General features: G+C 52.6%; 7 protein-coding genes across 7 annotated transcripts; 3 read left to right on the plus strand and 4 right to left on the minus strand.

The window, feature by feature from the left end:
* Window positions 1-102: 102 nt before the first annotated feature.
* On the plus strand, window positions 103-2,593 carry BDV14DRAFT_19146 (putative ubiquitin conjugating enzyme E2). Its single transcript, XM_073771499.1, has 3 exons — window positions 103-493; window positions 562-888; window positions 959-2,593. Exons 1-3 carry the CDS (start codon window positions 491-493, stop codon window positions 2,168-2,170), a joined length of 1,542 nt encoding a protein of 513 aa, XP_073621966.1. The 5' UTR covers window positions 103-490; the 3' UTR covers window positions 2,171-2,593.
* ssdA (mRNA-binding translational repressor SSD1) lies at window positions 2,567-7,485 on the minus strand. Its single transcript, XM_073771554.1, has 5 exons — window positions 7,216-7,485; window positions 4,534-7,151; window positions 4,114-4,473; window positions 3,062-4,062; window positions 2,567-3,003 (listed from the first exon to the last, which is right to left on the minus strand). The coding sequence occupies exons 1-5, from the start codon at window positions 7,310-7,312 to the stop codon at window positions 2,964-2,966; spliced, it is 4,116 nt and encodes a 1,371-aa protein (XP_073621967.1). The 5' UTR covers window positions 7,313-7,485; the 3' UTR covers window positions 2,567-2,963.
* Window positions 7,486-9,874: 2,389 nt separating this feature from the next.
* On the plus strand, window positions 9,875-12,762 carry BDV14DRAFT_185578 (putative RNA export mediator Gle1). Its single transcript, XM_073770686.1, has 2 exons — window positions 9,875-11,243; window positions 11,305-12,762. Exons 1-2 carry the CDS (start codon window positions 10,428-10,430, stop codon window positions 12,073-12,075), a joined length of 1,587 nt encoding a protein of 528 aa, XP_073621968.1. The 5' UTR covers window positions 9,875-10,427; the 3' UTR covers window positions 12,076-12,762.
* BDV14DRAFT_207163 (uncharacterized protein) lies at window positions 12,322-14,502 on the plus strand. The gene is made up of 2 exons (XM_073775087.1): window positions 12,322-13,346; window positions 13,377-14,502. The coding sequence occupies exons 1-2, from the start codon at window positions 12,876-12,878 to the stop codon at window positions 14,070-14,072; spliced, it is 1,167 nt and encodes a 388-aa protein (XP_073621969.1). The 5' UTR covers window positions 12,322-12,875; the 3' UTR covers window positions 14,073-14,502.
* Window positions 14,503-14,634: 132 nt separating this feature from the next.
* Window positions 14,635-19,941, minus strand: BDV14DRAFT_185582 (putative myosin class II heavy chain (MHC)). Its single transcript, XM_073770687.1, has one exon. It carries the CDS (start codon window positions 19,605-19,607, stop codon window positions 15,123-15,125), a length of 4,485 nt encoding a protein of 1,494 aa, XP_073621970.1. The 5' UTR covers window positions 19,608-19,941; the 3' UTR covers window positions 14,635-15,122.
* A 2,639-nt stretch (window positions 19,942-22,580) lies between these two features.
* On the minus strand, window positions 22,581-24,608 carry bgt1 (1,3-beta-glucanosyltransferase Bgt1). The gene is made up of 5 exons (XM_073770688.1): window positions 24,074-24,608; window positions 23,726-23,983; window positions 23,513-23,673; window positions 22,785-23,461; window positions 22,581-22,732 (listed from the first exon to the last, which is right to left on the minus strand). The coding sequence occupies exons 1-4, from the start codon at window positions 24,331-24,333 to the stop codon at window positions 23,226-23,228; spliced, it is 915 nt and encodes a 304-aa protein (XP_073621971.1). The 5' UTR covers window positions 24,334-24,608; the 3' UTR covers window positions 22,581-22,732; window positions 22,785-23,225.
* A 359-nt stretch (window positions 24,609-24,967) lies between these two features.
* BDV14DRAFT_194140 (SANT/Myb-like DNA-binding domain-containing protein) lies at window positions 24,968-25,831 on the minus strand (the record flags this gene model as incomplete). The annotated part of the gene is made up of 3 exons (XM_073771884.1): window positions 24,968-25,144; window positions 25,248-25,549; window positions 25,741-25,831. The coding sequence occupies 3 exons, from the start codon at window positions 25,829-25,831 to the stop codon at window positions 24,968-24,970; spliced, it is 570 nt and encodes a 189-aa protein (XP_073621972.1).
* Between the last annotated feature and the right edge of the window lie 116 nt (window positions 25,832-25,947).

A 25,947-nucleotide genomic window follows, 5' to 3' on the forward strand; every position in this document is an offset into this window, starting at 1 on the left:
AGATCATAACCAGTATGAGCTGTCGCCCACAGAGTAATCCAGAGACTTGGCATAGAAATCAATTAGACTTCCCGAAACGCGCGACGCGACACCCACGTGACCTAGACACGTCCAAGCCTCGCACTAGCTCTGTTGCCGGCCAACACGACCAAAACAACAACCGGTCGGTCTGAGCAACGCCCGGAGTATTGCAATTCGAACCTCTGATCGCCGCCAATCGCTTTCTTGGAGAATCCCAAATTCAGGTACATGAGAACTTCTATTGGGTCGATTTGAAACTGTGATACCCTTGTTTTTCATCTGAATTCTTTTTGGCAACGAGGGCACCCACCCGACCCGACGCTGTACATACCTAGGAGGAGACTTCCCGCCGCACAGACGATTGGATACATACGTACATCGCGGATACCGAGCTTGATATTGGAGATATTGCGATTGAATTGGATATATATCCTGGAAACTCCCCGAACTACCTGAGCTAGCAAACAACATGGTAGGCATCGCCACCGTCCCTCCCCTCGTCCTATCGCATCTGCAAAGCTAACGTCCACCCTCAACCAGGTCTCCAAACTGCGTCGCCTCGCAGCAGATCATGCAGCCCTGCACGAAGACCTCCCGCCCAATTACCTCTTCCCCGCCGACGACACAAGCTCAGACGACATCACACAGCTTTTGGTCCTGCTGGCTGGTCCGCAGGGGACACCATACTCTCAGGGCCTATGGCGACTACACTTGAAGTTACCGGAGGATTACCCCAAAAGTCCGCCCAAGGCGACTTTCAAGACGAGGATATGGCATCCGAATGTGGAGGAGTCGAGTGGTGCGGTTTGTGTGGATACGTTGAAGAGGGATTGGAAGAGTAGTTTGACGTTGAGGGATGTGCTTGTGGTGAGTCTCTCCTCGGAGTTTTTATTGGATTGAGGAAATTATTGACTGACATTGATTCTCTCCATGGTAGACTATTTCATGTCTCCTTATTTACCCGAACCCAGACTCAGCGCTGAACTCAACGGCCGGAGCCCTGCTCCAAGAGAACTATGATGCTTTTGCCCGACAAGCAAAGCTTATGACGTCTATCCACGCATCGGTCCCAGTGGACATGCGGAATCAAGCAACGGAAGCCAAAATGCGCGGCGAAGACATCGGTACAACAATCCCCGAAGACCAACCAGAAGACCAAGAGAAGGAGAAAGAGAAAGAGAAAGAATCCTCACGAACCCTGCGCTCCCGACAAGGCCAGCGAGTTCAAGCAGTCACAATGAAGAAGAAACCGTCTCAAAGTAGTACAACGCCTCAACCACAATCTCACCTCCATCCTTCAGAAAACACCCAACCCAGACCAAGCCACGACCCCGTCTCCGACGACGAAACCGAGAACGAGAACCCTGCAACGGCCTCAAAGGAAAATGACCCCTCGCTATCTCCCTCACCTGTGAAATTCGCTGCTCCGTCAACATTAACGCTGAGCCCGCGCAAGAACGCACATGGGAAACGACCACTCTCTGTCCTTACGACGTCTGCTTCGGCTATGGACATTGACCCGTTTTACCCATCTGCTTCTGGCGATGGGAATGGGCTAATGGACGATGTTATGGAAATGGAGATTGAAGACGACGACATGATGACTGCTTCAGAACGAAATATCGCTGCAAACATACAGCCCCTCCCACATCCTCATTCACATCCACGAGCACGCTCAACACGCTCAACGCCCGCTCGCGACATCACCATGCCAGACCGGCATTGGGACCGAGAAAGAGGAAGAGACGGCTCACCACAACGCAAATCACCCAAACTCTCCCTCCTAAACAGGGGCTCTACACCCCGACACCAAACCCAACCCCAAGCCCAATACCAGCTTCGTGAAGAAAGCTCAAGCACAGAAGTGGCCATCTACGAAGACGCACCTTCTCGACCAGGCAGCGGCAGCGGGAGCAGCGAAGACTCCCTAGAAGACTACCATGAGGCTCCGGTACTGCAACAGCGGAAACCGCGTGCTCTGGCGAGTATCCCGCTTTCCAAGGCTCAACCTGCTTCGTTGCCATTGCCATTACCGAAATCGAAATCGCAACCTGGTTCGGGAAGTGGGAATGGAATGGGGAATAGGAAGGTTTCGTCGGGGAGTGGGTTGAAGAAGGGTAAGGCACGGGTTGGGATTCGGCGGTTGTGATTCATTCGGCGTCTGCGACGATTGTCGGATAGTCGGGTTAAGTTGGCTGGCTGACTGGCTGGGCTCACATACATACCCATAATAGTCATTGTTTTTGGCCTTGGGAATCCTGCATTATATCGGCGTGGAGAAAAGCATTGGGGGTCGGATGCTTTGCTTTGGGTATTGTGTTTTTATATCAATTGTAGTGTAATAACATTGCTTGCCTTTCAACATGTTTCCTTATGCCGTAGCGGCGTGGAGGGCTTTATTGTTTCACGGACAGCGTTGCATTGCGGTTGGACTTATCAAAGATCAAGTTAAAGTAGCAAGAGCAAGTGTGGCCATTTCATGTAAAGATAGCTAACTTATGTAAATATCTAAGACGGGCACAATTTTTTCCTAACGTCCCATATACGATTCACCTGCCATCCATAAATATTAGCCAACTCACTGCTCTTGTCATCTGGTTGACATCATCCCCCAACTTGAGATTCTCAAGTTCCCATCAAGCCTTTCCGCAGGCAACAATATACTTCGAGTATTGTTCAGGCATTCGTCCCCCAATACCGTTTCGAGACTGATATTTAGTAGAACTCATGACAAGCAGTCCACCAGATTGACGATGGGCCCCAATTATTATAAAGCAAAAATCAAACAAACAGATACGCTAGACTGATCAACACAGTAACACGCAGTGAAAAAGGAATCAATCGAGTCCGCGTCACCATCGGACGATCCCCCAGAGACAGCTGACTTAGCAAAACTCTGTACTATAAACGTGATGATGACGATAAAGAGATTCTCTAAACCTCTACAGGGCGTAGGGGTTGACCGAGCGGATGGTAAGGCAACTGTAAGATAGAATGTCAGCTAGTAATTCAAGAAAGTGCAGCGGTGACGGCCACATACGGAGGGCTCTTGCTCAAGTCGGTCTTCAGAATGATGGGCACGCGAGTCATTTCGGTGACATCTTGGATGTACTCTCCACCCTCCTCTCTGAGCTTGAAGAGGCTGAGGTACTTGTCCTTGTTGGTCAACTTAGCCTCGGGTGCATCAGCGGTGTTAGTGGCGATCTTGGGATCCGAGAGCGTGCGCTGAGGAGCGGGTGGCAACTGCCCGTTGCGAGTGGGCGATGGTGGCATGCTCTGGGTAGAGCGGTCCGCAGAGTTCAAGGAAACACCGGCGGCCATCTCGGTGACCTCAGAGACGTCGTCATCATCGTCGAACAGGGCATCAACGTCGTCGGCAGACATTGTGCCAGTCTCGGTCTGCCTTCGCAGAGCCTCCTCCCTCTCGCGGGCACGCTCACGAGCGGCTTCAGCTTCCCTGGCGGCAGCGGCGGCCTGAGCAGCACGGGAGTTGGCAGGCTTGGGACGCTCATCTTCGGGGATATAGGCAGACGAAGGCACGCCCTTCTCCCAGTAGAGTTCCAAGACTCTGGTCTCCTTGCGGAACTCGGCCTTCTTCAAGGGCAGCTGGTCGCAGTGAACACGCTTCTCGAAACCGTACTCCGGAATGAGGACATCAAACGCGGATTCATAGACGCAGAGGACAATACCCTCGCTGATAAGGTCGCCGCCAATTTCTTGGCGCAACTTGTCCATGCTGCGGCAGGCTTCGATATGAACGCTCTGCTCTTGAGCGTTGTGTGCCGAATCCTTCTTGTTGTTGCAAATGTCTGCGGTCTTGTTGAGAGACTCAATGTCATCCGAGAACTCAATAGCGCCCTCAGACAGCACAGCTTCAAGCTGGCGATGGGCAACAACATCCGCATAACGGCGCAGAGGGTTGGTGAAGTGGGTGTACACAGGCAAATTGAGGGTATAATGAGGTCGCAATTCGTCCTGAACAGTGCCCGCAACGTAATACTTGGCACGCTGCATAGCCTTCACCAAGATTGTTTCCATACCCTGTGATCGTTAGATTTGAGTCAAAAGGTGTACAGGGCGATATTGGCTTACCTTGCGCAGATCATCATCCTGGACCTTGCAGAGGCTGCTCTGCAAGCTTCCGCTGCTGGCTTCGTCGAGTCCAAATCTGAGTCTGTTCATGCGATCAACGAACGACTGGAGGCGACGGGCATTAGGAGAGTGTTGGCGGCGGAGGAAAGCTTTGTCAGGCAGAGCCGTAACCAACTTGCGAGCAACCAAGAAGTTTGCCTTGAAGCTCAATTCCTCCACGAGCTCTCGGACAGCCGAAGAGTCGAAGATGTTGCCCTCGATTGGCACATTCTCGTCGTCCAATGAGTGAAGAAGGCGGAGAGGAGGAATCTGCGACACCCGATTGCCCAACCTTGCTTCACGGAATTTCGAGGCGGTGCGCTGTTTAGAACATTTGTTAATATTAGACCATTAAGCAGTAGATAGTATAGTAAAACATACCTGTAGACCCCGAATAAGGTCAACTGAAACACTCGACACAGGAGCATCAGATGTTCCCTGAATCACAGATTCAACCTCGTCGTAACTCAATCTGCCAGTGCTCTTGATGACACTCTTGCCGATCCAAACATCGTCATCGACGGCGCCCGTTTCTGGGTTGGCCTTTAAGACAACACTGACGGCCAAGCGCTCCTCGCCTGGGAGCAGAGCGCAAAGCTCCGTCGCGATGCGGGGAGGCAGTAGTTTCACCAATCGGTCGACAAGATAGACAGCAGTACCCCGCTTCTTGGCCTCCCGGTCAACCAAAGAGTTGGCCTTGACGAAATGCGAAATATCGGTGACGTGGATACCGATTTCTACCTTGCCGTCGGGAAGAGCCTTGAAGTGGTAGGCATTGTCAAGCTCCTTGGTTCCGCTAGGCTCGACAGTGAACGTAGTTTCCTGACGGAAATCGCGGCGAGAAGAGATATCTTCAGTAGCCACCGACCAGTTTTCCCAGCCAATGCTCTTCAGAACAGCATCGGTGAATTCATCGGAACCGAAGTTGTTATCGCGGAGGAGCGCCTCAGTCTCCACCTTGAGATCACCCATTTCTCCTAGCTGCTCGACGAGAGTACCGAACGGATGCAGCGACGTGATGGGCCATCTCTTGATGCACGCGACGAAAATGCGGTTAGCATAGTCCTGGTGTTTCTCGACGAAGTCGCGAGGAGCTTGTTCCGTGGGAATAGCGATCAGGGGAACACGCTTGTCGGTAGGCTTGAACCAAACAATCTTTGGCTTGTCTTGCTGGCGATCCTGGTTACGACCGGAAGCACCATCCCTGGCGAGCCTCTCAGCTTCCTGCTTCTCCTTCGTTGCCTGGCTGCTAGGTCGGAGCAGACCAAGTGTTCCAGAGAACATCTGGCCAGCAATACGTTCAATGACCGCGACGACGTGACCGGCATACAGCGGCTTCTGCTCGTCACTGATTTCATCTTCTTCCATCAAGAGAAGACTCTGGCCCTCAACTTCGACATCGTCGTTCTTCTTCTGAGTGGGACGCTGTCGGAGACTGCCACGGCGGCGAATGCTACCATCAGGACCAACCTCTTGACGGTCTCCGTTAGAGTCAGAGCGGGACATCTTGTCCGCACCAGCGTTGCTTCCGGACCTGGCGTCAGTGATGTCCTTGCGCTTCTTCTTTTCCTCCTTTTCTCTCTTTTGGGACCAGACCTCGTCGACATCGAGGAGCTCGATGGCCACAAAGTCGCCTTCAAGAGCACGGTTTCGGTCCTTGCTACCGCAAATGAAGATATCGGCGTCCAAGTCCGGGCAAGTGACATAGGCATCAGAACGGTTCTTCTTGTTCACGCGGAGAATACCGGAGACAAGCTGGCCGTTGCTCAGAAGCGCAGGAAGATTGGCCTGAGGAAGGTAAGGAGTGAAAAGGGTCTTTCGCTGCTGCTGTTGCTGCTGCTGAGTCTGCTGAGCGGAGAGCGGCTGGGGCGCATGTTGGCTAGCCTGGAGGCCACCGAGGCCTTGGCCGTTGAGCTGGCCATTCTGCTGAAGTGCCTGAAGCTGGGCGAGTTGCAGAGGGTTCAATTGTTGAGCGCCACCAAACATTTGGGGCTGGGCCATTACGACCTGGCCCTGCGGCAGTTGAATGAGCTGAGGTTGACCAGGGTACTGGAATTGACCAATAGAGCCAATCGACTGGTTCATAGAAGCGCGGGCACGGTGTCCGGGCTGGAAGCCTGTGTTCTGCTGTCCCAGCCCCTTCTGCTGGTCCTGGCCTTGACCCTGGTTGTTGGGCTGACGCCAGTTGCCGTCAAAGTTTCTCGAGGGTGTGCGAGCGTGAGTTGGTTGGCTACCACGGCGCTGGTTCTCAGACCCGGCAGGGCCATCGTTTCCAGGGAATTGGAAACCGCCAGGACCACGGCCGGAAATAGAACCACGGTTTCCACCGACAGCCATGGACTGGCTGCGACCGTGACCTCCGGATCTGAGGTTGCCGGCACGGTGTAGGCCTAACCCTTGAGGGGCCTGGGATGTGCTTGGGCTCGGCTTGTCCTCGGATGCGGATGGACCCTCAGACGAATCGGCAGAAGGTGCAGGGAACTGGAATCCGGACGCCGCGCGCTTTTGTTGAGCAAGCTCGGCGGCCTTCTTTGCTTCTGGGAGAGCAAGAGAATGACGGCGCTGGTGACCACCGCCGGGAGGGCCGCCTCGGCCTCGGCCATGTCCACCATTCTCAGGCTTCTGGTGGTTACCCTGCTGCTGCTGGTTGTAGTCGGAGTATCCCGAAGCTCCCGAAGATGGGGCCGGAGGAGGCCCGCCCATACCGAAACCGGGGAGGGCCGATTGGTTACGACGGTGCGAGTGCTGATTGGAAGCGTTTCCGGGAATACCTAGCTGTTGCTGTTGGGTAACGGGGAATTGGAAGGCGCCGAGCTGCTGCGGGGAAACGCCGCCAATAGACGCACCGCCGCCTTGTAGCGAGGGGTTATACCCAGAGACTTGGCCCATTTGCTGAGGCTGCAATAATCCCATATTGACATATTGTTGGTGTGTGGCTGCAATTTGTTGTTGCTGTTGCTGGAGCATTTCAATCTGTTGCTGAATCGCCAATTGTTCCACTGTTGCATTCATTGTTAGCGACTCGAGATCCCATGAAGCGGTCGGGACGTCGGAGCGACATACTCATAAGAGGAGTGAGCTCAGACGGACTGCGGCGATGAGCGATATGGAGCTTGCGTCCAGCCGGTCCGGGGACCCCGGATTGGTTCTGTTGATCCATCTTCGCAGGGGAAAAGAGTGCAGATTATCACTGTCTGAGTGTAGAATGCAGGAGGGAACGGTCCGCCCTAGCGATGAGAGCGATGAAAGTGCAGAGATGGAAATCGTTGGGTTATATTCGACAGGCAAGGCCGACCGGGTCGTATTGCGACAACGAAAGGGAATCCTGAAGTATGCTGGATAAGGAGAGCGACAAATTAGTGACTGTAGGATACGTGCAGAGGAGTGAGATGGAGAGAAGAGCAGCATAGACAAACATCCAACCACTTGATGGAGAGGAAAACAATCGGAGAGCAACATCGTAAGCGTAGGCTGCGATTGCCGCCTAAGGGTGAAGGTGAAGGTGCAAGGTGGACAGAATAGGAAGGGACAGAGTAAAGCGGGATGGAAGGGAAGGAGAGCCGTTGAAGTTCCGGCTGAGGTATGTTGATCTCGGGACGCACATACCTTCAGTTCGGTCGCTTAGATAGGTTGAAATGGCTTTGCTGTATGACGTTGTGGTGTCCTCTTTTCAGGTGGTTGACGAGAATGTTCACTTCCCCTTTTGCACGAAGTCGACTTCGCACTGAAAGAGCAAAAGTGGCGGCAATGACCGAATAGAAAAGCAGGCAAAAATGACAGACGAGGTAATCACACAGAAAGTAACAAAAAACAGCCCGTACAGATTTGAGAGGAAGCGACCTCTTCAAAAAGGGACGGCAAAGACCGAAGGGGAAGAAGATGAAGCTCGAGGGACTGGGGGAGAAGGAGAGAGGGGAACTCTCGACGGCGTAGAGTAAGCGGATTGGAAGCTACCGGTTGCCCCAAAGTGCCATCCAAGCGACCTCCACCGCAACAATAACCCTCGATTCTGCAAACAAAGAGATCAATGCAGACCTTTTTTTTTCTTGTGGGATCAAGTTTCCTTTCCCCTTAATTGTCTTATTGCAACGACGAACGTATATTGTGACGTCGGAGGAAAGCGAGTCCCACTAATGGTTGGAGCCAGGGAGAGGACGCGAAAAGGGGGGCAACTCGGGCTGCGGAGGAGAGCTGTTGAGTCTTTTCTTAACAACGAGGCTTAATGATGAATAATTGTCCGTTGTCGTTGACAGAGGCAGAAGCAGTAGACGATCTGGCCACGCAGACAGAGAATGACGAAATGATAAGAATAACGCGATTCCGTTGGTGGGAACTGAAGGAGTGGTCCAATATCTACTACTGGAGGAGTGGGGGACGGAGCAATGAAGGAGGGGTAGATTAAAAGGAGGGAGAGTGAGGAGGGAAGAGAGAGAGAGAGAGAGAGAGAGAGAGAGAGAGAGAGATGAGATGAAGATAAGAGGGGATGTAGAAGAGAGAGAGAGGAAGAGGAAGAGGAAAAAGAAATGGGAAGATGGAGCGAGATGGGGGAGAGAGTTAGTCTAGCACTGAGTAGTTCTTCAGGAGCTGATTAGTGGCCAGGGACTGAGTGTCTCATTATGATGACTATAATATGAACAAATCACGCATGCACCTTCAATATCCCCATCACTGCGGCTGCTCTTACTTCCACTGAACCTTCAATCGGCCTCAATTCCTCTACTTGCAAGGCTATGTATGGCTCACTGTCCTTCTCCAAAATTACCCCAGAGACCTGGCCAACTGAGACCACGACAAGACGCTGCTATCTGTGAAAGCTCAAGAACAGCTCACTACGAACTGGGCAGAGTTTAGTTATGTCGCTAACCCAAAGGTACCACTCTTTGAGCTCCAGAGGTTCATGCGTTGTGGTCACGAGCTGCATCTGACAGCTCGATGCCGAGCCCAGCATATCGGTTACTCTGCGATTCGACCTTGTGTTCATTAGGGCTTCATAGTCGCAATTACAATAACAAAATATCCGTGACTCCGTTGGCGCTCACAGTACAAGGCGACTGAGTCGGCGCATAGAGGGGTCTTGCAAGTACGGAGTAAGGTGTTTAGTAGGATCTTCGGGGGGGCGACTAATCCCCATATCAACAGCGAATAGCTTGCGGATCACTCGTTCAGTGTGGGCAATTGGCGAGTTTCACGATACTATGTCACCAGAATCAATCGCGTTCAACCCAGCAAGAACTGGATCTCTCGAGGACTCCATTGCGCTGCTCTGCGGACTCGAATGGTATCAAGGACCGTTTTCTGAAGGAACAATAACGGTCAGTTGCCGAAGGGATTCGGTCCTTGGGTGGTTCGCAGACCCACCAAAGCTCTGGACAGTGGAAGACGACCTCTTCAACCTGAGACGAGGTCGTTTGTCTCGCTTGCGGACTCTAGGCCTTGAGAAACTTCATCTTAAAGCAGGACCAGATAGCTCTTCCAGTTCCAGTTCGTCGATTCCAGGGTTCAATCAGCGGGAGGATGACTAGACTGGTCAATTCAGCGGCCGGGGTTTGAGCGTCATGATGTAAAGAGCCCCGTCCGGGACCAAGGAACTCGGACGACCCCAGAATGCCACCGCAAAGGCTCTCCGTAGGGAGACTACGGCAGAGTAAACAGACCACTGTAGCTCTTCTGACTAAGCACGTGTCGAGGGCCCCGGAAGTTGGGAACAAAAACGGAGCACGTCCCAAACTATTGTTGTTCTCGGTATTTGGCGCTTGTTCTCGGTCTGTGCTTTCATTCTCTTCCAAGAAGGCGTTGTTTGTTTCGGATAGAATATGGAATAAAGAGTGAGTTGATTGAGGCGTCTTCGAGGATCATTGGCGTCGCTGATTCGTCCGTTTATTCGCAGGTAGCGCGACAAGTCAGTTCCTTTATGCTTCGACAACGTTCATTGAGCCATTGCCTGTCCACGCCCTTATCTGCGTCGCTCTCGGTCATTCAGTTCGAGTCTCAACGTCCTTCGCCAATATACGACCGATTAATGCCCCTTGAATGAACTCGGTGTTTATGAAAATCCACCGTTGAAACACGCCTTCGCTACCCGTTCTCGACTCCGTTTATCGGCAAGATACACCTGAAGCCTAAGCCGCAAAATCACACACTCTCGAAGAGATATGCTCCGTTCTTTATAATCTGCTATTAGAGAACCATTCAGACCGGGTATCGTTCTCGTTACCGCGCTATCACGCCAAATCTGTCCGGTACGGTCGACCGCGCCTGCTAGCATCACCGCCGAGATGGGAAGATCCAGCTACCCTGCCGGGCTAGACAGTCCATCAAAGCAGCTCATATTGGATTTGACACGGGATCTCGAGCAACTACGCGTCCACAACTCAGAATTGAAAAGGGTTAAAGCCTACGAACGCCGAACTTTCTACGAGAGACTCGACAAAGCGGACAGTGAACTTGAAGCTCAGCATAATGCGGCCCTTGATCAAGTCGCCGCTCGCCACGAACAAGTCCTGGAGGAAGCTGAGGAGACACTGAGGGCTCATCAGCGCGCGGAGGAGGAAGAGAACCGCCGCAAGCAAGAAGAGGCCAGGAAAGAAGCGGAGAGGAAAGAACGGGAGAGGTTGGAAAAGCTACGGAAAGAGCAAGAGGCTGCTCGTCTGAAGGCTGAACGGGAGGCTGCACAGAAGGCTGAGGAAGAGGCAAAACGCCGGGCCGCAGAAGAGGCGGAAAAGAAGAAGAAACAAGAACAGGAAGAAAAGGAGCGTAAGGAAAAGGAGCGCGCTGAAGAGGAAAAGAAAAAGCGTGAAGAAGAAGCTCAGAAAGCTGAACAGGAAGCGGCACGGCTGAAGGAAGAAGAGGCGGCGCAGAAAAAACAAGCGGTGCAACAGAAGCAGCTCGGCGCTAGCAGACTGTCGGAGGACGAAATCAAGGTCCAGCAACGTTATGTCGAACTTCATCAGCATTTGAAGAAACTTCGAACGTGGCTGAAAGAGCAGTCCAAAATCTACCCTATGGTCAAGGAAAATCTGGGAAGCATACGACGCACGATCCAGAAATGTGTCGGCCAGTTGCGAGAAGGGAAGGGTACGAACACTAAACAGGTATGCAAGAAGCCTTTGCTAGAAAAAGCCGACTATGACTAACCCAATATGCTATAAACAGCTGGAAGATATCCGTAAAGCCCTCCTAACAGCAGCCAACATCGCCGAGCCTTCCGTTAGCATCCGCGAATTCATCGCTTTCCCACCTGAAGAAATCGCCAACTCCGACACGGACAAGGTTCCAGCTCTCATGATATATGCCCTGAACATACTCGCCAAATCGCTAATCGCATCACTCCTCAACGAAGCCTCGTTGAATCACGGCCACGCCGAGCCCATCGGGATCGTAGCCGCTCAAATTTTCTCCAGCGCGGAATTTATCTACAAAGGAGTCCACATGGTCGATATTCTCTGGGCCAAGTACCGCGTCGTCTGCCCCGCTCTCTGGGGCTTCAATGGCAACGATAAGACCGAGTCCGGCAGACGTGCTCTAGGATGGAAGCGCGATCCGTCGACGGGTCAGTACGTCCGCGAGCAAACGCACGCAGAGCGAATGAACGCGCTAGGCGCTGGCTTCGCTGCCCTAACACTACGCAACTTCGGCAGGGCCAAGCGCAGAAATCCGTTTCCCAACACGCTCTTTTGGCACTCCATGCATAAGATCCTAACGATACCTCCAAGTGAGATTCACGAAACACAAGTGGTGCTATTGGTCGCGATGCTGAGATCGTCAGCTGAGAGGATCACGTGTTTCTTTGGCCATATTGGTCTCGCATTGATGAGAAGGGCTATTGTTGATTTGCCTGCCAGTCTTCCGCATAAGATCACGGGCATTACTCAGCTGACGACGTTGAAAGACACGTATAAGAAGGATAAGAACATTCTTATATAATGAGCATGTGAACAGGATTGATTTACCCACGCACCGCACCTACTATCCACGAGGTCAAATCGACGGAGTTCCTGCCTCACCGGAAGAATTTTCGTCATGCTGAGGACATTTGTTGAAATCATGAGAGCCTAGCGATCACCTCGAAGCTACGCCAGGCTATCCGTCATGGATGCTGCGTCCGGCACCTTGGCGAAGCCTTCGATCTTAATGCATCCTGCACTTGTCTGAAGCAAATCCAGAGACCCACATGGTTGTCCCGCGCAGAAGACCCGAATTATCGAATAATATGGTCGACATCTCGACGTATGGAAGAACCGGGCCTTTGCTCAATCGCGAACAAACCCCTTCGCAGTCTGGCGGACCTCTGATCCGAACTCGACCTGCCAAGAAAGGATGGAACTGATCACCGGAGATAAATCAACTCTTCCCAAGGGGAAAAAAGGATATATCATAGATCTGGATTCTGGCATGTTGGAAATATGTTGTATGCTGATATATGTATGTAGCTAGCGAATCTGTATCTATATCTTCCCGGGCATTATGCCCGCAACACAAAGAATAGTGATTAGTCGGTGCTTACTTTTCGTTCCTCTCAACAACTCTCTAATCGCTTCAACTCAAGTCAACTTAAGGAAAACAAATTTTTCAACGACGAGGCAAGCGCGGAGGTTGTTTCCGGATTCTTCCAGTTGTTACATCCCGTCTCGCCGACAATCTTCCTCTTCTAAACAACCACCTATCTACCATCAGTAAGTCACACCGAACTTCAGCAGCCGCCTGTGCAATATTGTCATAAGGTCATGGACTCTCAAGATTCCAGTCCTCTGTGCGAACTGCCGCCCGAGTTATTGCTAGAGATAAGGCAATATCTAGACGTCTCGACCTTATGCTCTCTACGAGTCACCTGCAAATTCCTCTATGCCTGCACCCTCCATCAGTTCGGCAAAACCTATCTGAAGACCATCCAGTCTGATCTCTCTCTATCATCCTTACAGAGGCTAGAGGGATTGACACGGAACCCACGACTATGTCCATATGTCCATTCGTTAGATATAACAGGCGGCAATAGCGATATCCTAGGGATAGGTCTCGAATGGGAACGACCTGCCTTGGGACTTCCCCTTTCTACGCCCCAGAAGTCCATCCAGCGCTTGCGGGATATCATATCGCGCCTGGAGAAATGCCAGTCCTTCCACCTGCACAAGCGCAACTGGGTTCCCTCGACCAGCCCATTGAATCCCTTTGACGTGATCACAATCATTCTCAGAACTGTGGCTGCATAAAAACGCCCGCTACGAGAGCTCAGTTTCCTGTTCAAGCCCTCAACATCAATGTGTCTAGGCGGACCGGGACAGGGCACGGAGAATATGTCCCGCGTCGACAAGGCCCTCCTGCAAGACCCGAGACTCATAACCGCTCACTCAACGCTCGAGAAACTCACGTTTAGACAAGCAGTGGACACGCCTGATACAGTCGACTTTATGATGCGAATTATACAGGATGCTCCGCTCCTGCAACTACTAAGCATCGACGCCGATTGTGCCGACGCCTCCTATATTCTCATGTCGCGCTTATATTCCAATCAACGAGTACGTGCCCTCAAACTCCGAGACCTGAGGCTGAAGGGTATCCGCGCAGGATCAAGCGAGGCTCTCACCAACTTCATAGCCTCATTCAAATACAGTCTGACCAGTATATCGCTCGCCGGGATCCATCTCACCTCAGGATCTACGCCGTCTATTCTCCGCGCGCTTGCCAAGTTCCCTCCAACGCTGACTCAATTCTCGACATTGCCCACTGGTGGTTGGAGATATTCTTCCACCTCCTCGCCCGTTCACATTGTCATTGATCCAGTCAGGGGGATAACGATTCCGTTCTCGATCGACTTGCTCTGCCCACGGGTGGGAATTTTCAGATTGACGTACTCTGGTCCCAGAAAGGACATTGCGTTGAATGCACTGGCTGATGGCGCTCCATTTCTCCCTGGTAAGGGCTAGTCAGACCATGGGCCATGGGTCACTTTGGCATTGCGTTGCGTTAGTTGAATCCGTGGGGTTATCCGATCAACCTATGATACTACAAAATCAAGCCAGAAAGAGAGAGAGCTCGATGATAGTCTCAAGTCTATTCGACCAAGACCTCACCATGCCGAATGTACAGCTGCAACCGCGAACAGCATGCGCTCAGGCTCAATAAGGCTCTATCAGCATCTGCCTTTCTTGCCCGGGAGGCTGTCCCATGAATTGCCTGGCTAGATGCGTTGTGCAGGTGGATGGATACTCCTACTCCGCTGGTATGGACGTGCTAGGCATTTCTCCTACCAAGCAACAACCTACAACGCCAATTACTCAAAGGGGTTTCTCTAGCTTACCGGGGCCCGTCCCGTATCAACCCCCTGAAGGCAACAGTGAGTTAGTCGATGGTGACATATAGGATATACCAATAATCTGGAATCTAGAAACAGTCATTCCTGTTGGCCACGAGGTATACCAAAATGATGTCCTATCTACAAATGAATACAGTACTCATAAATTGCCCATATTGAATATCCATAAGTATGTATGTAACTATGTATGTATGTTCTAGCCACTATGGTAAAAGGAGCATTATACAGAGGTAAGCAGGTAAGTAAAGTAGGTAGGTAAGGAGGTAAGATAAGTATATAATGCGGAACGCAAGAATAAGATCAAGCACAAGTAAGCAGGTGGTATCTGGTGGTGTAATGTAACAACAACAATTGCACAAACTGAGGTATAGCAGTAAGTAGGTAAGGTAGGTGGTAAGTAAAGTAGGTAATGGAGTAAGCCGAGCCCGAGAATGTCTCGACTCACCAGTATTAGATACAAGAAGTGGAAATGGATAGGTTCAGTTCAATATAAAGCGGAGAGCGAGAACCAAAGCAAATCAAATCAAATCAAATCGCCATATTAACACATCAAAGCAGAACCAGTTTTGGGGAATGGAGAGAAAAGCTGACATGAAAAACAAACGAAACGAACAAAGGAAATTATGTGGATATAGACAGTCTATCAATATCAATGGTAATATCATGAAGATATTTGTGGCCCGAAGGGTCCATCGGTCAACTCCTTAGGCGAAGCAGAGACGAAGCCATCGGCTGTGCTTTCGTCTTCCTCGACCTCGACGGCAGAAGAAGGCTCGGCGTCGTCGTCGTCGATGTCGTAGTCTGTTGTTGGCTCTGCGTCGTGGTCGTAGCTTGATTTGCGCAGGAGGGGAGGGGTGCTTGGTGGCTCGCGCATTTTGCCGGCTGCTCGCGAGGAGAGCGGGCGAGACGTCGTGTCGAGGGATCGAAGGGGTCGAGTCTCTGATGGACGCCGCCAGCGAGGGGCATTAGGCGCACTGCTGGGTCCGGCTTGGCGGGCGTTGGAGCTAGGAGGGGTGAGGAGGCCGGAGAGGAAACTGCCTGCGGGCGTTGACTTTGACGGCGTCTGGTCGGAGTTAGAGTTATCGCGGCCCTTGCGCCAGTTGCCCCATGCTGCGGCGGCAGCAAGAGGGAGAGCGCGAGGGGAGGCAGTCAGTTCAGACAGTGAGGGCAAGCTTGGGAAGCCTTGGCCATTCATAGCCCGTTCCTTCTCCTGCTGCTGCATTTGGAGGTTGGCCTTCAAGCGGATAGCAGCATCGCGCACGGACTGCTGGTTGAAGGATGGCTGCTGAAGGGTGTTGATGATATCCTGCAGGTCGTCAAGACGGACGCCGAGGAGCTCTCGCAGCCAGGTGATCTCTGTATCACGATCCTTAACCTTGTTAGGGGCCTCCTTGTCGACGTTGGAGAGTTCGTGCTCAAGCTCATCGATGCGGGTTTCACGTTGCTGGAGCTGGTCTTGGAGTACCAGAATTGACTCGCGCAAGGCTTGAGGAGAGATCTTCTCAGGGACAGATGATGGCTGGCTGAATTGCATCGATGGAGAGCTCGAGTGCGAGATAGGAACGGGTGCAGGGGAAGGCCCAGCAGACTTGGCAGACTGCGCAGCTTCGGCAGCGGCACGGGCGGCTGATTGAGCAATCTCGAGCTTCTCCTCGAGGTGCACGACGCGTTCTTGAAGGTGCTGAACCTTTTCTTCGGCAAACTCAAGACGCTCATTCTGGTGGTTCTCTGTCCGCAGTCTATCTTCAGAAGAGTTGTGCAGTGCACGGGCGTGGCGCTCCCTCAGATCGTTGAGAACACGCTCATGCAACTTGCGCTGCTCATCCATGGAGAAGTCCTTGGACTCGATGGCATTAGCCTTGCTTTCACGCGCTTCCTCAAGGAGCATCTCGTAGCGCTCCTTTGAAGTGTCGCTGTCGAGTCTGACATTATCCAGTTCAGTCCGCAGGCGCTCGATCTGGGCCTCAAGCTCAGCCCGGACGATGTTGACCTGGGTGTTGGAAGCGTCAAGGTCCGCCTCAAGCGAAGTTCTTGTGCGCTGGATCTCAACCCTGCTGCTCTCGCGGGCCTCGTTGAACTCGCGCTCGAAGCGAGCAGCCTTCAAGTCCAGCTCTTGGTTCTTCTGTCTCAATTCACTGACAAGCTCCTCAAGACGTTCGTTCTCCTGCTGGGACTGGCCAAAGATGAACTTGAGCTTGGCGGCCTCGCGCTCCTGCTCTTCAAGCTTGGCAACGTCGGCTTCAAGCTGTTCGCGCAGCTTCGTCTCGCGGTTATGCGAAGCACGCATCTCATTGTACCGGGCAATGTGCTCCTCTTCCTTGCGGCGCCAGGTGGCTTGATCGCGAACAAAGTCTCCACTGAGGTTCGCCATTTGCTCCTGGAGGCTGTTCATCTTCTCGCTAAGGTTTTGGCGGATGTCGAGACCTTCCTCAATGCGCATCTTCATGTTAGCAACAGTGTTACGCAAGTGGTGGTTCTCGGCTCTAGCTTCCTCCAGCCGGGCGTTGGCTTCCTCAGTTTCGCGCTTCGCGTTATCAGTAATAAAGCGGTATTCGTCGATTGAGCCCTGCAGCGTGATGTTCTTGGAAGACAGCTCATTGAGAGTCAACATGGTGTTCTCTTGTTCCTTTTCAAGCATAGATGCTTTTTGCTGGAAGCTCTCGTAGTAAGGCATCTTTTCTTCCTGGAACTGGAGAAGGCGAGCTTCGGCAGACTCAGCAGCTGTGCTGTGGCGGGCAGCGTCTTCCTTGGCATCATTGAGCAGACGCTGGAGCTGTGCGATAGTGTCTTGAGCATGTCTTCGCTTCTTGTACTCGTTCTCAGTTCGCTCATCAGCTCCTCGGAGCATGTCCTTCAAGCTGTTGATTTGGAGCATGAGGCTGTCGGCGCCAATTTCTTCCGCATCCGAGCGAGAACGCTGGTTGATCTGGCTCGCGACAACTTCCTGGATCATTTCTCTCAGACCAGCGGTTGGATCATGCGACAGCTTCTGGGTTGTCAGGCTGTGCAGCTCAGCGACACTGTTGCGAAGCTGGAGGAGTTCTTCAAGCGCGGGCTGTTCCGGAGCGGGCTGGATTTCACGGGAGGCCATAGCTTCAAGAACAACATTCCTGAGCTTCTCGAGCTTGCGATCCTTCTGGTAAAGAGGCGACTTTGTCCTGTAGGACGCGTCTTCTTCCTGGTACTCGTCGTCTTCATCATCCGCGTCGCTGTCAACGCCTTCGGCAGATGCACTCCGCAAGGTCAACGTATTCTGAGCAGGAGCGGAGTTGAGAGCCAAAAGAGATTCCTGGATGGAGCTGAGAGCGTGCTCAAGAGGGTTGAGACGCTTGTCAATGGCGAGACCAAGAAGGTCGTTGATGCGACGATCAAAGAATCCACCACGGTTCGCCAATTTGACCTCTTCGCCAGAAGAGATCATATCGTCCCAGTCACTGATGTGTTCATTCTGGCTCAATAGCTGACGAACAGGCGAGTGAATGCCAGATGCGACACCCTTGGTGGGAGTAGCCGAGAATTGAGACTGTGCGTCGAAATCGAGTTTCGGCACATTGAGGGTATGAGAGATCGCGCCGCGACCGGGGCTGGGACTCGGCGGCTCGCTTCTGTTGTTGGCGTGGACGTGGCGCTTCTCTTTCGAGGGTCCCATAACGGGCTCCGGGAGACCACCGGCGGGCTTGGGTGTGCTAATGCGCTCAACACCAGCATCAGAGTCCTCATTGAGCTGATCCATGATGGCGTTGAGTTGCTCCTCGTCAAGAGAGTCCTGATCTTCGTCATCAATGTGGGTTTGGTCTTCCTCAGGAATCTGCTCGGGGAGGTCTTTCTCAAGTTCACCATCAGCAGAAGCTGACAGCTCAGTGGACAGCTGCCGCGCAGGTGGTGAGGACGGCGGGCTAGCAACAGCATAGCGAGAAGACATGAGTCCCTTGTTCTCCTTTGGTGGAGTGTCCTTGGGAGGAGGAGCGGGTGGCTCGGCATTGAATGGCACAAACTCGGCGATGGATGGCTTGAAGTTGAATGTTCTTGCCGCAGCAGAGAAGGGTATCTTCTGGCCGGAATGAACGGGTTCGACGGGTTGAGGCTTCTCCTCTTGCTCGACGGGCTCCTCCTGTGGCACCTCAGGCTGGGGCTTGTCTTCGACAGCAACTTCGTCGCTCTTGTGCTGAATATCCTTTGCTTCGGCTGACTCCTTTGAGACATCGTGGGCCTTGGTGGAAGGAGCCCAGGTCGAGGCCTCGCTAACAGGAGTATCCTTGCGCTCAATCGGAGCTTCGTCCTGGACCTGAGCAGGCTTTGATTCCACACTGTCCTGACCAGGAAGAACATTCTCCTTGCCATCGGCAGGGGGTTGAGAAGCCCGCGGAGCCTGGAAGTTACCAGTTTCTCCCAGAGGATGAGAAATGCTAAAGCGGGCTTCGCCATCGGAACCATCACCACCAGCACGGCGAGCACGCTTATGGCGATCAGTAGGAATTGGTCGGCCTTGGTCATCATTGGTTTCTTTTTCTTCTTCCTTCTCATCGGGTCGAACAATAGGGATTGCCTTGGACTTCTTGCTTGATGTGGCGATTTCTGAGAGGTCAATGTCGCCAAAGATCTTGGTTCTACCCGGACTGAACTCTGGTGCAGCAACGTTCAAGGAACCAGCAGACGGCGCAGAGAACTTGAATTCCCGAGAGTTATCCTGGTTAGAACCGAAGCTAGAACCAAAATTGCCAGGAGTGAATGTAGGAGCAGCAACGTTGAGTTGTTCATGAGGCTGCTCATTAACCTGAGCACCAAATGTGAACATGGAATGCTCCAAGGCCGGGAACTGGAGGGAGCTTTGTGGTGTGAAGGGCATGGCTTGCGATGGAGCTTGTCCCGTTGGCGCAAACTCCTTTGCCTCCACGTTGAGACTTGAGGTTGACAGTTTCGAACGGTGACCCATCCAAGACCCGGTGCTGGGTTTCGCCTCATGCCACGGGTTGTGGGTAAGGGAGTGATTGCGGCCAGGCGTACCGGACAGACTAGGGTTGGTGTCGATGTCTGAGCCTTCATGCCCATGGTCCTCAGCGTAAGAATCTCCATAGAAATGGTTCAAATGTTGAGCCATGTGCTGAGGAGTGTTTGTCTCCGGCAGTGCCCACCTGGACTTCAACATCCCGTGATTACCAAGGTTGTGATGAATAGGGTCATAGTCACCCTCGTCAAGCTCTCGTTCGATAGAGTTTTCCAGGTGATAGTCAGCCGTGACTTGGTCCACACCTCTTTGAAGCGTTTCGCTAAGATTGTGACCGCGGCTGTGGCCTCGAGGAGTGGGCTGAGCAATCTCGACCGTCGATGCATGGAAATTATCCGGGTTGGGCGGAGGAGTACGAAGGGGACGCAGTTGGTCTTCGGCAAATCCGTCCTGCTCATGATGGTAGTCTTGGTCGCGATGATAATCTTGTTCGTGGTGGTAGTCCTGCTCGTGGTGGTAGTCCTGCTCATGGTGGTAGTCCTGCTCATGGTGGTAGTCCTGTCCATGGTGATAGTCCTGTTCGTTGAATGCGTCCTTAGGTTGTCCCATCTGATCAGCGAACCCAGAATGAAAAGCATTCTGATCGTTCATAGGAGAAACGGGAGACAGCATAGATGTCAAACTGGACAACGTGCCAGGGATAGTCGAGTTGGGACCGCTTTGGCGCAAGTTGATAAAGCTCTGGGGCGTAAGCGAGCTCTGTACAGGAGGAGTAGGCTGGAAAGGCAGGAATCCAGGAAGCATGCCCTGGTCAACACCGTAAAACGGCGTCTGAGCCCCAAACTGAGAGGCAGGGGACGCCAAAGATGCGATTCCATTGCTCATATTTCCTGGCTGCGTAAGCTGCGGGGAGAACGGGTGGTGCATTGACAGGTGGTTGCTAGTGGCTGATCCTGTTGGGAGCGGCGGAGACGCAACAAGACCAGGGAATGGTGTCATGGCAGGGTTCAACGCTGAAGCGGGTGATGGTGATGGCTGAACCTCGTCCTCACCTCCGAAGACACCCAAGGCTCGTAATTTCTCCTCTTGCAGATGGTTGACGTACTCGTCCCAAAGAGCCTTGTTGGGGAAGCTGACCGTAACGTTTCCAGGTTTGTTCTCATCTTGCAAGTCGGCTGTATCAGGGTAAAGTGGGCGACTGGCACCCCCAAGCTCGAGATTGTACGGGTCCTCCGGGGCACCAACGTTGAAGCCCCGAACATCGTACCCTAGCTCTTCCCATTGTTCCAAGCCGCGCCTGACATCTTCAGGGGTAAGAAGGCGATACCCAGACTCTTTTGTGCCTCGGATGTCGTAAGGAGGAAGCCCGATGAAGCATCCCTTTCCGCGCCATGGGATTTTCTTCCTTGGTCTCTTCGGCAATGGGTTCTCAGCCGGCTTCTCGATGTTGGCAGCTTCCGCTGCATTCGCAGGACTGTCTATCGTCGGAGGCAGTTCCTTTTCGCTTCCCGGTGGTGGGGGTAGCGGCTTCTCATCTGGCGACAAGGGCTTCTGTTCTACCTCGGCGGGAGGTTGTGTCTCTTTAACGTCGGCCATGGCGACTGATCGAGGCTCTTTGTCGTAGGCGAAACCCCAAAAGTCCTCCTGTCGCAGAGTATCGGCTCTCTTGTGCAGCGATTCCTTAACTCTTCGAATTGGCCCTCCTTCTCGTCGATTGGCGGCTGATCTCCGGCTGACGAAGTCCGCTAGAGTCGGAGTCTTTAGTAGGTCCTGATCGCGCGAATCCTGCTCTAGTCCGAGCCAGTCGTCCGACGCGTCGTCTGCGAAGTGATTCGCGGCTGTAATGAACGAGGGTGCTTCGCTACCAGAATCGTCGCTTAACCAGTTGGTGCGTTCGCTTCTCGGTTGGCCAGAGAGATACTGGTTGATCCAATCCTGTGTGAAATCCTGTATCGACTTTCCTCTTCTGCTTGTCTGGTCTTGTTGATCGAGGTTCTCGTCACCAGGTTCCTGAACGGGATCCTCAGATAGATTTATAGTCGGCCTGATCGGCTCAAGCCCAAATTGAATTGAAACCGGCGAACTATCGTTCGAGTCGCGTTCAACACCGGCGTCTTGACTTATTGACCACGTCCGCGGGCTCGGCGCAGCATACGGCGAACCCCAAGCTGTGGTATAGTAGACACTACTTTCCGCTCGCTTATCTTCGGGAGACGTTGTTGTCGATTCTGGACCAACACGACGCTTCGGAAAGACGGACAGTGTCGACGATGGGTTGATGGCGACGCTGCGGTTCCCGGAAGAGCTTGGCCGGCCAGGTGATCCAGCAGTCGATCGGCTCGACACACCTGGAGATGGGAAAGGCGACTGCAGTGGAGCCGACAGGTGCGAGCTGTCACGGATGCCAGATGGGATCGTGGAATGCGGCGGTGGGGGGGAAAGCGCCGAATTGGCGGAGGACACGGAATGATCTAGATCTGGAATGGAGAAAAAGGAACGAATTAGCTTGGAATCCATGGCGTTGGACTATGTTGAGCATAGTATTGTAATGGAGATATTGGTGATCCAACGTAACACATTGGCGTACCTTCCGTTTCGACTCTTGCAGCAAGCACTTGCTTGCTGCTCTCCTTATTGTCCAGAATGGTGAAGCATGGAACTCAAGCCACCAAAACCTTCTACTTCGTCGTTGATCGTCTACCGCGAGACCTTGACACACAGTCACAGACACGAAAACGCAAGAAGGCTCGAGGTCTCGTGGGGGACGTGTCGTGGCGAGTGGTAAATCGCGGATGATTTGGCGGAACAATCCCGGAGTAATGAGCGAGGGGAGTTGTTCAGGGGGAGGGGGACGGACGGCAACAGAGAGAGACAGAAGCGATGAACAACAGATCACAGAAACCTAGGGCATGCGAAGGACTTGAACATGGCGCATACGCGAAGGGCAGCCGGATCGAGGTTGACGATGAGAGAAGAGGAAGAATTGGCACTAGGGGAAGATGGAGATGACTTTCTTTATTTTGCCGGTTTTGCCTATCGGGGCTGGCCATGTCACAAGTTACAGCACTTTACGCTGGGACGCTCTTCAAATCAAAGCCCACGGCCAGTAATTTACGGTATGTTACTTGCTGAATGGCCTTAAGGGTCTAGCACGAGTGCACTGGAGATGACCGTCTCTGACTATTGGATACCACTGCTGTTAAGGCCTGGCTAGGCTGGCTAGAAAAGACGGCTAATTGACGTCTTCTCTCGAGTGCTAACAGCTCACCGCCGTCTACGTAAATGCGAGGTCAGACGCGATTTACTTGTTGCTGCCTCAGGATTAACTAAGTTATCTCGTTAGCGGTTACTCAACTTATGCAAGGCAGATCTTTTCACGTTTCAACTGAAGTGTAAGGCAACTGAAGCACGAGCATCACTTCAATAACCGTGTCCATGGCCATGGAGGACTGAAAGCTGGCACCGTTATGGAACCCCTGAGTTAGTTGAATCCATAAACAACCTTCTAACCCCAATGACGCGCCGTGGGTGGTTCGTGTCTTCATTCAGGGGTAAAAGTGCGCTATGAACCACGGTTCCCGCCCAGCCGTTCCTATACGTCGACTAATGTCACTTGTGCGTGCATTGATGATGTAATGGGGTACTAGGTCATGTGACCCGCTAAGTACAATACTGGAGCCTCAGGCAGAACATAATCTATAAACATGACAAGGTTTGTTCAAGCAATTGACCATTTTACTGCGGTATAATTTGGTACATCGAATAAAATTCTGCAAAACAGATACTCAACGTCTACCTCACCTCTCAACATCAGGACCTCTAATTGGGGCACGCAAGGTCGAACTTGGCCTCACGCTTGTCAGTGAACAGACCCCAGTGCTTCTCGTCCTTGGCCTCGCCGTTGTCACCAACGCTGTCGGGCTTCCAGGTCTCGTCAAAGGCCTCGAAGTAGAAGACGTCAAGACCCCAGTTGATCATAGAGCAGACAGCGTCCTTGTAGTAAGTCTCAGCAGACTTGGTACTGGCCTTGGCAGCGCCGTAGTCGGATCCACCGTCTAAACATTGTTAGTATGGAGTGTCTTTCAGATAATAATGAGAGAACCCACCAGTGGGCCAGCCAGTCTCGCCGTTGCCGAAGCGGATGTTCTTGGCATTGTCACCAGCAACCTGTTCAATGCGGGCCTTGGCTTGCGCCATGTCGTCGAAGTAGGTGGCAGTAGCGTTCTTGATCTCTTGGCCTTGCCAGTAGGCGAAGCCGTTCGCCAAGCTAGTAGCGGTCAGAGATGAAGTGACATTGGTAAGTATTAGTAGATGCTTACAAGTAGGTCACGCCTCCCTGAATGATGGGGTCGGCAGTACCGTCGGCGAACTTGTTCCAGCTGTCGACAGTGCCGACGCGGACGCTGGGGAATTCATCCTTGACCTGGTTGATACGCTTCAGGAGCTTGGCAGCGTCAATGTCCCCGCGGTAAAGGCACTCGGAACCGACAGTAATAGCGTGGATGACGTCTTCGTTTCCGGGAACGGCCTTCTTAAGAGCATCGAAGTCCTGGTTGAAGGACTCGTCGTAGTCGGGCCTGAGAGTTGGAGAGGTCTGCCGTTAGCACGCATCAAAGGGACAGGGCGCAGGGCACCAATGGGGGGCAGAAATATCGGGGAGACTATACCAGACACCAAGCGCGACCTTGAAGCCCTTGGCCTTAGCGGCGGGGACAATGTTCTTCGCCGTGTCGCAGTTGCTGGCGGAGTATGTGCGAACGATGGTGGTCAGGTGCTTGACAGCGTCGAAGTCCTTCTTGTAGTCCTCAATGGTCTTGCAGGTCGCGTCGGGGTTCTCATTTCCGAGAGCAAGTCCAAAAGTTCCCTTGTTGGCAGCAAGAGCCGGGGCGGCGGCCGCCAGAAGAGTAACGAGTCCAGCAACACGCATTTTGAAGTATTACGTCGAATCCGGGGAGTTCGTTCGAAGAGGTGTGAAAGCAAGGAAGGAAAAGAAAGAGGAATTAAATGTCTCCTGTTTCTTGTTTACTGCGGACGAAGACTGAGCGCTCCGCGGGCGGTTCGGTTCAAAATTAAGCAGTCGAACGGGCTCGAAAAGGAGTGTGGTATGATATTAGCAGATGAAGGAGTGACTGGGTTCAAATAAAAGAAAGAAACAGAGTCCAGACGGTTGATCAAAGCTGGAGAAGGGAGGATGAGAGCCCGTTGAACCCTCTCCGGTCCCTGTGAACTCCTGAAACGAACTAAGCCCCATGGAGCCGGGCTTACTCAGGCACCGCCAGTCAAGGGTCTCTGCTTGCTCCACTGCAGCGATCCCTATCACCCTGCGCTATTCTTGGATCTCGATCACCATGTAAACAACAATCTGGGCGCAATATTTCCTTATTTTTGGTTACAATTCCTGAAGCTACGACATAACGATGCATGATTGACCTCTCCTTGCGACTTGCATGTGGCAAAAGCACGACTAAGAATACATTCAAGGGATAATCTCCAAGATCCTACAGAGACTCGATGGCTCTATGTAAGGCATGAGAGTGTTCAGAGCGTCCACAATCACTTCCTCAATCGTCAACGACTGTCTTCGCTTGGTCTGCGGTGATGTTACGGCCAGTTCTATCGTTGAAGCGACTGCTGATCGTCTCCCAACGGTTCTTTTTCCAATCCGCTGCGATCTGGTGGAGCAGAAGTACCTCGTCGAGGGTGAATTGGTCATCCATGTAATAGATCTTCCTGGTCTTCTGTCGTTTAGCAGGGATATATTCGTCGTCATCGGTCTGCTGAAGCTTGGAAGTCAATGACTGCGCAACCAGGATACAGATCAGGTAGCTTCGGGTAACCCACATCTTCCTCTTCATCCTCGTCGGCAGATGGACTGAAGGACACACGACGCTCTTCCCTCCCATATCTCTCCCTCTCGTACTCCTCCCTCTCCTGACGTTCGTCCAGCTGATGATCTTCTTCCATCTCATCTAACCTGTATTCCGTGCGGAGGGTGTTTCTGCCACTCTGTATGTCAAGCCAGCGCTTCCTAAGTTCAGCGATTGGTTTGTCGTCCATGACCATTGAGATTCGCTCCCAGGAGATCCGTGACGTCTTCAACTCGCGGAGGATCCTATCATCGTCTGGGGTCCATGGAGGAGTGTCTACCGAGTGTTAGACTAGTCACCAGCCATCGGGAGGCTTAAATTGCCGTACAGACTGCGTTGCCCGCTTGCCCATATCGTGAACTCGATTTCATCATATCCTTCAATCTCGGTCAGTTCGAGGAGCAGCAGCTAGTACAGGCCTTGGCGGTGATAGGTGAAGCATACCTGGTAACGATCAGCGCTTATACTTCGCGAATACGGAGGTGGTCTTTCCTCGCGGACGCTTCCCGTCAGCAGCGACATTCGGTACTGCTTGCCATTGCGTATAATGACTGGCATGATGCTCTCCCGGGAGACGAGTGAGATAGCGTGAGCAAGATTTAGGGACTTTTTGGGCGGGGTGGATATTTAGCCCAGGAGTAGCTGTCAGATTCCGTTGTCACGCGAGACTGGCG

Source organism: Aspergillus stella-maris, assembly GCF_047715825.1.
Source record: "Aspergillus stella-maris strain CBS 113639 unplaced genomic scaffold BDV14scaffold_118, whole genome shotgun sequence".
Lineage (NCBI taxonomy): Eukaryota > Fungi > Ascomycota > Eurotiomycetes > Eurotiales > Aspergillaceae > Aspergillus > Aspergillus stella-maris.

Bases quoted from the DNA above. Each gene is read 5' to 3' on its own strand.
- bgt1 (XM_073770688.1), bottom strand. From the start codon at position 24,333: ATGCGTGTTGCTGGACTCGTTACTCTTCTGGCGGCCGCCGCCCCGGCT. The intron at 23,674-23,725 runs GTAAGCATCTAC...GACCGCTACTAG, and splicing joins CAGGGAGGCGTGACCTACTT to CTTGGCGAACGGCTTCGCCT. The intron at 23,462-23,512 runs GTGGGTTCTCTC...AACAATGTTTAG, and splicing joins CGAGACTGGCTGGCCCACTG to ACGGTGGATCCGACTACGGC.
- BDV14DRAFT_207163 (XM_073775087.1), top strand. From the start codon at position 12,876: ATGGACTCTCAAGATTCCAGTCCTCTGTGCGAACTGCCGCCCGAGTTA. The intron at 13,347-13,376 runs GTGGCTGCATAA...CCGCTACGAGAG, and splicing joins TCACAATCATTCTCAGAACT to CTCAGTTTCCTGTTCAAGCC.
- BDV14DRAFT_185582 (XM_073770687.1), bottom strand. From the start codon at position 19,607: ATGTTGAAGTCCAGGTGGGCACTGCCGGAGACAAACACTCCTCAGCAC.
- BDV14DRAFT_19146 (XM_073771499.1), top strand. The intron at 889-958 runs GTGAGTCTCTCC...TCTCCATGGTAG, and splicing joins CGTTGAGGGATGTGCTTGTG to ACTATTTCATGTCTCCTTAT.
- BDV14DRAFT_185578 (XM_073770686.1), top strand. From the start codon at position 10,428: ATGGGAAGATCCAGCTACCCTGCCGGGCTAGACAGTCCATCAAAGCAG. The intron at 11,244-11,304 runs GTATGCAAGAAG...TGCTATAAACAG, and splicing joins AGGGTACGAACACTAAACAG to CTGGAAGATATCCGTAAAGC.
- ssdA (XM_073771554.1), bottom strand. From the start codon at position 7,312: ATGGATCAACAGAACCAATCCGGGGTCCCCGGACCGGCTGGACGCAAG. The intron at 7,152-7,215 runs GTATGTCGCTCC...TGAATGCAACAG, and splicing joins TGAGCTCACTCCTCTTATGA to TGGAACAATTGGCGATTCAG. The intron at 4,063-4,113 runs GTAAGCCAATAT...TAACGATCACAG, and splicing joins AGGATGATGATCTGCGCAAG to GGTATGGAAACAATCTTGGT.